Source organism: Xyrauchen texanus, chromosome 20, assembly GCF_025860055.1.
Source record: "Xyrauchen texanus isolate HMW12.3.18 chromosome 20, RBS_HiC_50CHRs, whole genome shotgun sequence".
NCBI classification, from domain to species: Eukaryota; Metazoa; Chordata; class Actinopteri; order Cypriniformes; family Catostomidae; genus Xyrauchen; species Xyrauchen texanus.
In genome coordinates this window covers 28,494,737-28,504,652 of record NC_068295.1, presented here as the reverse complement: position 1 = coordinate 28,504,652, position 9,916 = coordinate 28,494,737, and the positions used below count along the sequence as shown (strand labels likewise).

At 34.9% G+C, this 9,916-nt stretch overlaps 1 protein-coding gene across 1 annotated transcript; it reads right to left on the bottom strand.

Moving 5' to 3' along the window:
* Window positions 1-911: 911 nt before the first annotated feature.
* On the bottom strand, window positions 912-9,657 carry LOC127660484 (eukaryotic translation initiation factor 4E-1A-like). Its single transcript, XM_052150752.1, has 7 exons — window positions 9,581-9,657; window positions 8,624-8,727; window positions 7,036-7,131; window positions 6,580-6,643; window positions 6,061-6,174; window positions 5,815-5,954; window positions 912-1,838 (listed from the first exon to the last, which is right to left on the bottom strand). Exons 1-7 carry the CDS (start codon window positions 9,596-9,598, stop codon window positions 1,724-1,726), a joined length of 651 nt encoding a protein of 216 aa, XP_052006712.1. The 5' UTR covers window positions 9,599-9,657; the 3' UTR covers window positions 912-1,723.
* Window positions 9,658-9,916: the final 259 nt, after the last annotated feature.

The window sequence follows — 9,916 nt, the reverse complement described above, 5'->3', positions numbered from 1 at the left end:
AAAGGCATTTGTTATTGACTTGTGCCTCCTTTACTTTAATAATAATAAAAAAAGCAAAACTCTGTGTGACAGGGAGGTACTAACAATGGAAGAAAATGGGGCAAACCTTTGGAGGTTTTAAGGTCAGAAATGTGAAGCTTATAATTTTATAAAGTACATACATTAATTCTTTTATTAAAAACTCATGTATCATTGGAGCTGTAAAGTTGTTTAAAATGTGTTTTTTAAGGCCAATTTATGGTTTTAGGATTTACAGCGTTACATCGTCAATGAAGTTGTATAACTAGCTATTACTTCACACAAAATAGGTTAGTAAGCAATTTTATCAAACAAAAGTCATGTTAACACTCATATTGTTTCTATACTTTATAAACACTGAGTATTTTAAGGTTTCCAGATTGGTCCTATTCACTTCCATTGTAAATCGCTCACTAGATTTGTACTTTTATTTATTTTTAGTTTTTTTTAAAAAGGGACAAATCAAATTGAGCTTGTATTGAACCTGGAACATTCCTTAAGTAGGCCTTTCATGTTAAGAAAAAACAAAAGTAGAAAGAACACTCAAGTCTGAAATGATCTACAAAACAAAGCCTGAATAGAGTCTGTATGTTAAGCGGTTCAACCTGAACTAATTTGAGAACATTTTGGGGAATTTCAAGTCATGTTGGAGGAAAAATATCTGCTCACTTACAGAACAGTGAGACCTATTCTTTCTCTACTAACTATATTAATGCTAACAGTTCATGTTTCATTATGTGTTATCAAGGGAAGTCATGAGTCTTAGATATACCGTGGTGAGATTTTGATGTACTGGCTATTAATTAAGTGCTAACTGACCATTAACGCTCACGCAACACTGCCGTGATGAACATTGAGACGCCTCTCCCCTTTTTCAGTGAAATACATTTAATCAACATAAATCTATTATTACCTAATCATGCTATCTATACCTTACTAAAGAACAAATTAAGCTAATTACATCAACACAAGCAAGATTCATCTGTTACAGCACTGTAAAAAGACCCTCAGTTTACTATTCTAACAAGGAATGTACATTTATGATGCATCAAAAATTCACAATATAAAAAACACATTTTGAATTGCAAACCCCAAAATTTAATCAAGTTAATGCTTAAAGTAAGGCAGTTATATGACTATTAGCTTGATTACAATTCAATGGCCAAATATCATCTCAATGAAATGCTGAGGATTACTCTGAATAAATTAAAACTTTTATATTCATTAGGAACTGAAGCAGCAAAGCTGCTGGATAAAAGAACACGTACATTTCTTTTTTCATAAAATAAATTGACAATTTTTCTTTTTCATAAAAAAAAAAAAAAAATTTAAATATTTTACAAACTCTTAACAAGACTTGGATTAAACAAGGGATCCTTTTTCAGGGACACTGTGTAGTGTGAATGTTTAATGTTAAATGATTGGATAAAGAGAGAACACCTGCTGTAGTGTAAGGGTGGTACAGAACAAAAACGAATAAAAAAATGTGTGTGTAAATGTAACAAGGAGCAGAGGGATCTTTATTTTTACAGCTCTGTCTGTGCCACAATCCTCTTGGATTAAGTCCAGAAGTGTGTTTTTTATGGGGAAAAGTCTACTTGAAGGGGTTCATAGCTGTTCGAGACCATTTTTCTTGTTGCTTTGGTTTAAAGGGATAGAGGAAAAGATGGGATGAGAGAGAGAAGATTCAGGCCTTTGATGATTTTCAGACCACAAATCTGTTCTTAGTAGTGGAGCCACTCTTAGTGGCTGTGTCAGCATGAGACTGATAGCCAATGGCCATATTCATAGGGATGCCTAACCGTTCCTTGTACACCCTCCTGCCAATCCAACACAAAAGACAAAAAATATGATTACACACTGTACTAGGTTGAATGGTGGTTTTGAATTTCACCAAACAGCAAATAAAGGCAGCATAAAAGTAATCCATAACACACCAGTGGAAAAAGATCAATATTTAAGTCTTTACTAAAAATTCTCCTCCCTGCCCAGTAGGTGGCGATATGCACAAAAAAAAAAACGTGAATTTCCATAATTAATAGAAGAATATGAATGTGAAAGTGGAGCTTTATAGGAAAAAAGGATTTAAATCTTGATCCGTTTTTCACCCAAACCCATCATATCACTAAAGATATAGATTTAACCACTAGAGTGTTATGGATTACTTTTATGCTGCGTTTTATGTGCTTTTTAAAGCTTAAACGTTTATTTCAGCATTATAAGGACCTACAGAGCTGAGATATTCTTTTAAAAATCTTTGTGTTCTGCAGAAGAAAGTCATACACATCTGGGATGGCATAAAAGTGAGTAAATGAGAGAATATTCACTTTTGGGTGAACGATTCCTTTAATATACTGCAAAAAGCATCTGGAGACAATGTGCATGTAGCTACTATAATTCTAATAAAAATAAATATACTTAAGTCACTGTATATTAATATACTTGGACCTTGTTTAACATTAAATGAATTAGTTTTTACTGCTAATAATAATGTGTCTAGAAAATCTGCATTAAAGGTTTACTTGGATAATAAAATATTTGTACTTCTATTTTGTAAAAATATTTACCTTAGACTGTGAATTTAAGTAAAATAATAACAAGTAGTGTGAATACAGTGCATAACAAATCATAACACAGGTCATGGTAAGATTTCAGGTGAGTGTACCAGCATGCTCTCCCAGTGGGAACTGGCATGATTGTCATTTGGGAAGACACAGGGAGATGAACAGAACTTGCCATCAAGTTGTACTTTGTGTCACATGTACTCTAGTTTTCAGATGACTGTATAGGCAGTATTTTTGCCATATGCTCACAATTACTGAACACATTTGTGTGGAGATTAATTTATCAGTTAGTTTTATATATATATATTTTTTTATATAATTACTTTATCATGATCATCATACATTAATGTATATAAATATATATAATTATACACTGAATTAATGCGTTAAATCAACAGCCCTTTATATATATATATATATATATATATATATATATATATATATATATATATATATATATATACACACACAGGTGAAACTCGAAAAATTTGAATATCGTGCAAAAGTTCATATATTTCAGTAATTCAAGGTGAAACTAATATATTATATAGACTCATTACAAGCAAAGTAAGATATTTCAAGCCTTTATTTGATATAATTTTGATGATTATGGATTACAGCTTATGAAAACCCCAAATTCAGAATCTCAGAAAATTAGAATATTACATGAAATCAATAAAAAAAGGATTTTAAATACAGAAATGTCGGCCCTCTGAAAAGTATAATCATGCATATGTACTCAGTACTTGGTTTGGGCCCCTTTGCATTAATTACTGCCTCAATGCGCGTGGCATGGATGCTATCAGCCTGTGGCACTGCTGAGGTGTTATGGAAGACCAAGATGCTTCAATAGCTGCCTTCAGCTCTTCTGCATTGTTTGGTCTCATGTCTCTCATCTTTCTCTTAGCAATGCCCCATAGATTCTCTATGGGGTTCAGGTCAGGCGAGTTTGCTGGCCAATCAAGCACAGTAATACCATGGTCATTGAACCAGGTTTTGGTACTTTTGGCAGTGTGGGCAGGTGCCAAGTCCTGCTGGAAAATGAAGTCAGCATCTCCATAAAGCTTGTCTGCTGAAGGAAGCATGAAGTGCTCTAAAATGTCCCGGTAGACGGCTGCGCTGACTCTGGACTTAATAAAGCACAGTGGACCAACACCAGCCGATGACATGGCTCCCCAAACCAACACAGACTGTGGAAACTTCACACTGGATTTCAAGCATCTTGGACTGTGTGCCTCTCCATTCTTCCTCCAGACTCTGGGACCTTGGTTTCCAAATGAGATGCAAAATTTGCTCTCATCAGAAAAGAGGACTTTGGACCACTGAGCAACAGACCAGTTCTTTTTTTCTTTAGCCCAAGTAAGACGTTTGACATTTGAAGCCCATGTCCAGGACCCGTCTGTGTGTGGTGGCTCTTGATGCAGTAACTCCAGCCTCAATCCACTCCTTGTGAAGCTCCCCCACACATTTGAATGGCCTTTTCCTGACAATCCTCTCCAGGCTACGGTCATCCCTACTGCTTGTGCACCTTTTTCTTCCACACTTTTCCCTTCCACTTAACTTTCTATTAATGTGCTTTGATACAGCACTTTGAGAACATCCAACTTCTTTTGCAATTAACTTTTGAGGCTTTCCCTCCTTGTGGAGGGTGTCAATGATGGTTTTCTGCACAACTGTCAGGTCAGCAGTCTTCCCCATGATTGTGAATTCAACTGAACCAGACTGAGAGACCATTTAAAGGCTCAGGAACCCTTTGCAGGTGTTTAGCTGATTAGAGTGTGACACTTTGAGCCTACAATACTGAACCTTTTCACAATATTCTAATTTTCTGAGATTCTGAATTTGGGGTTTTCATAAGCTGTAAGCCATAATCATAAAAATTATATCAAATAAAGGCTTGAAATATCTTACTTTGCTTGTAATGAGTCTATATAATATCTTAGTTTCACCTTTTAAGTTGAATTACTGAAATTAATGAACTTTTGCACGATATTCTAATTTTTCGAGTTTCACCTGTATACACACACACACACACACACACACACACACACACACACACCACGGGTGGACAAAAATTTTGAATAAGGTACAGAATTTATTCTTATGGAAAGAAATTGGTACTTTTACTCTCCAAAGTGGCATTCAATTGATCACAATGTATAGTCAGAACATTAATAAAAAATAATATGAAAAATCCTCCACGTGCAGCAATGACAGCTTTGCAGATCCTTGCCATTCTAGCTGTCAGTTTGTCCAGATACTCGGGTGACATTTCATTTCACCCCACACTTCCTGCAGCACTTTCCATAGATGTGGCTGTCTTGTCAGGCACTTCTCACGCACCTTACGGTCAAGCTGATCCCACAAAAGATCAATGGGTTTAAGATCCATAACACTCTTTTCCAATTATCTGTTGTCCAATGTCTGTGTTTCTTTGCCCACTCTAACTTTTTCTTTTAGTTTTTCTGTTTCAAAGGTGGCTTTTTATTTGCAATTCTTCCCATAAGGCTGCACCCCTGAGTCTTCTCTTTACTGTTGTACATGAAACTGGTGTTGAGTGGGTAGAATTCAATGAAGCTGTCAGCTGAGGACATCTTAAATTAGAGACTCTGATGTACTTACTCTCTTGTTTAGATGTACATCTGACCTTCCACATCTCTTTCTGTCCTTGTTAGAGCCAGTTGTCCTTCATCTTTGAAGACTTTAGTGTACACCTTTGTATGAAATCTTTTTGCCAATTTCAAGCCTTGTATAGCCTTCATTCCTCAAAACAATGATTGACTGATGAGTTTCTAGAGAAAGATGTTTCTTTTTTGAAATTGTTGACCTAATATTGACCTTAAGACATGCCAGTCTATTGCATACTGTGGTAACGCAAAAATAAACACAAAGACAATGATAAGCTTCATTTAATAACCCAAATAGCTTTCAACTGTTTAATAAAATGGCAAGTGATTTTCTAGCACCAAATTAGCAATTTAGCATGATTACTCAGGAGAAGTTGTTGGAGTGAAGGCTGCTGTCTAGATTTGATCAAAAATGATTTTTTTCAAATAATGATGGTGCTGTTTTTTACAACAGTAATGTCCTGACTATACTTTGTGATCAGTTGAATGCCACTTTGGTGAATTAAAGTACCAATTTCCTTCCAAAACAGCTAAATCTGTACATTATTCCAAACTTTTGGTCACCAGTGTATATATAAATAGGACATTGTTTTTATTAGCCTCACCCTATGTGTGTTATAGCATCTCTGTTCTCGTAGTCAGTTGTCCAGACTGCAATTTTATCTCCTTTCGTTCTGACATTGACTACGGCACCACACACATCATCGCTGTGGTTGTCGAAGGCCTCGCCGATGAGGCACAAAAGCTGTGGGCAAAACACAGACTAATGTTAGAGAGACAGAGCTACAGTAGAACATGAATTACTACTTGTATATTGAGGGGGCGTCCAATGACTAACACAGAACTCTTACAGTTTCCAACCAAAAACGGTCCAGGTCATATTTCCTCTGCTGTTTGTTGAGAGTGATGAGCCAGCGGCCACCTCTCTTATTTCTCTCATCCTCCCACATGGGCTCAATACCATCCTGCAAAATCCACAGTAATCTGGAGAATCTCATAAACAACTTCTAAAAAGCAGCAAGCAACACTAAAACAGGGAAATCTAACCAAACAAACAAAAAACAAAAAAGAAAAGAATTAAACGCACAAGCAAACAGTATTTAAAACACTTTGCTCTCAGCAATCAAATTAAAGGTCTTGTAATTATGGCAATGAGTTTATATTATGTAAATGTCACTGAGCTTTCATTTAGTTCACTCAGAAAGGAAACTCCTGTCATAATTTCTGCAGAATATATATTTTTGTGTTCCACACAGAAAGAAAATCATACAGGTTTGGAACAACATTTCATAATAATGACAATTTGTTTTCTTTGTTGGTACTAACCCCTGAAAAATCTTAAAATTACAACAGATATGAAGTAAGCATACCTTGAAAAGCGAGTAGTCACAACCCGACATCAAGTTACTGGAGACTTGTATGTGGTTATAAAGCCTAAAAAGAAATTACTTATCAACTCAATTATATTGGTCATCTCATTACACACACACAAAAAAAAAAAAAAGAAAAAAAAAAGAGAGAGCGTTCAGCTTATTTTTAAGATTTACACATTTCAATTTCATAACAAAAATTCTATAAAATTCAATTGTGTAATTTGGAACAAAAAAAAAAATATATATATATATATATATATATATATATATATATATATATATATATATATATATAAATATATATAATTTTGTTAAAGATACCTCAATTCAATTAGATAGAATTTTGTTAAGAATCTGGAATTCGTAATCTTAAAATAATTTTTTGAGTGCAGAAAAAAACAATGTTAAAACTGCTTATATTTTGAAAATAATAATTATAATAATGAGTCTTACGCCCAGAAATCTTCTACGGTGTCAAATTTGGAGATCAGTCTGAGGTTTGCCTGCCATGTTTTAGCCTTGTCATTTTTGAAGAACCACAAAGACCATCTTTTGGGGGGAGGGACAAAACGAAAACATCACTGTATATATTTAAAGAAAACTCTAACTGTATAACATAAGTAGTAGAGGTGGGTAAAAATATTGATTTTCTGATGCATCTCATGATCTTCATTTGAATGATCTCGATATCAATTCTTAAATGCCAAGATCAATCCTTTACACTATGCACAACCCTCTACTACAAAGTGAGGAATTCACTCTCATTTGCAACCAAATTTCACACTAGGTGACTAAAATGTATATATTTGGCAACTGGCTGGTAAATGTTTACATTTCATTCACCAGTGATTGTGTAGTATAGTGGTGGGCCATTCAGCAGTGAGATCTTTCACTGCATGTTGAGAGTAAAAGTTGTTTCATGTGTGTCTAATGAGGAGATGCACGTGACCCATTTGTCATTGAATAATGTCTCCTTAATATCTTTTCTCTACATTCAGTTGTTGATTACAAACAACAAAACAGAAAAATGTGATTCTTATCATGCATGACACAGATGAGATAAAGCCATTTGAGTCTCTCCCGTTAACATGCGTTCATCTGCAGTTGCTCTTTACAGAAATGCTGGTTTTGTTAAACCAGATTAAGCATGTGTTGAACAAAAAAGGTGAATACTTTTACAATTAAACAATAGTCATGTAACAAATAAATAATATATTAAATATATTATCTTATTTATTGATTGATTTAGTGTATTTGTTTATTTTTAAAAAGCCAAAATGATGAAAAACTATTAAATATAATTGTTTAAAATTTTAAATATAAAATTTATATTTATATAAAATTTATATTTATATAAAATCTCTCCCACCCTGGCCACAATCTCTTTGAGTCACTCCCCTCTGGCAGAAGGCTGAGGTCCATCAGGACAAAAACCTAACGCCACAAGAACAGTTTCTTTCCATCCGCCTTATCAACAATGCCCAGTACCCACCCTGACACTCTCCACACTCCACCTCTGGCTCTACATTCCACTGTACTACTCTGCTCTCTTTTTTGTTATTCTTACTTTTAATTGATATTATGTGGACATATTTATATTTATATTTATATTGCTTATATTTTAATTATTGTTTCATACATTTAGAGATTGTGTGACACGCGCCTACAACACCAAAACAAATTCCTTGTATGCGTAAAAAACTTACTTGGCAATAAAGCTTTTTCTGATTCTGATTCTAATTATATCTAGTAAGAAGATCCCCTGTATAATTAAGAGCATTAGCTGTGAGATAATTCCTTTCATATGTAAGTAAAAGGGACAATATTTCTGAAGTATACCCACATGAAGCGATACCGGACCGAATCGGAATCGGAATCGAGAGCTTGCTAATCGGAATCGAAATCAATACCCAGCACTAAAAAAGTAGGATCTGTAAATTATTTTCAAGGTCATAAAGGTTAGGCCAACAACAGATTTTAGCAACTAAAGTTTTATGGGAAAAGATCAAACACCAACAGCAATTTAAAGAATTAACTCAACCTGTTCTGTAGTGGGTGTTTCATGTAGCTCTCAGGGCTGACGATTTCTTCGTTGGTCTCTTCTGAGTTCTCCTCTTCACTCTTGCAGGCATTTGAGTTTAATTCCTGGAAAAGACCATTTAAAAATGTGTATTAACGCTTAATCACTTCAAACTCTTGCAATGCAAAACTGATGGAAAAGAATGCCTTTAACCCATGCTTATTTATTGTCTTTATTTACAAGTAAACACGAACATCCAGAACTGATTCAACAGCTGTCTGGGATCAGTGCAACATCAGCTTTAACTTCTAGTTGAGGTTGACTGTTTTCTGTCTGATGTTAGTCTTACCATCACTTAGTTTTTCTAATTCTAAATTTAATTTAAGGTGAGTTGCAAGTTTTTCTACTTGAAAAATGGTGTTACAAGTAAGAAGGTTAGAAAAGACTGATACATTACAGATGTTATGACAACAGAGGTTACATAAATACATTTGAAATGCCATGTCAATCTTTGTTTTTGTGTGTGTGTGTTTGTGGACTGTAACAGATGGGGTTCAACTGTGAGTTTGACACAGCTCTATGAATCTGATCCAGCATGGTGGCTTCACACTTAATTTCACTTTTCCCATTTGCTGTCGCAAGTTTTTGACAGTTTTGATGCGGCAGCACGCTTTCTTCCTCACTGTATAAATAAAATAAAGTAAAATGCGTAGCTAAATATATTCAGGAAAGTGCAGGCAAATGCACAGCTGGAAAAGTAATTATGTGACTTAAACGGCCAGCTTTGCCAACTTTCGGCCAAACCTCTACCCCATTCAAACATAGCGAATCACTTTGAGAAAGTTCACCGAGGATGCCAACTAACAGTCATTATACCCTAAAACCAAATCTAATGTTATTTTTAAGGGCAACATTATTACGAGAAGTGGAAAAGGGCAAAAAAGTGTAAAATAAAATTTGAGAAGTTTATCGACTCACCGGTTCCTCCGTCGCCATTTTAAGTGACTCGTTCACACAGGCCTCATAAGGGACGCTCACGCTTTGCTCCAGAGCTTCACTCTGATTGGCTGACAGCGCTCCGAAAGCGAATCACAGGCTGCGTATCAATACCTACTGAGACGCCTGTTTAGACAGCATTCGAACGCGTTCTTGATGCCCAAAACGATATCTGGGTAGGCAGCACGCCAGGTTTTAAAACATAAAAGATGTATTTATTTATGGAAAGGATTTTTATAGTTATATTTTAAATTAAACATTTACATTAAGAAGCGCTAAGAGATTAAACAATTAAACATAATTAAACAGGGATATTTT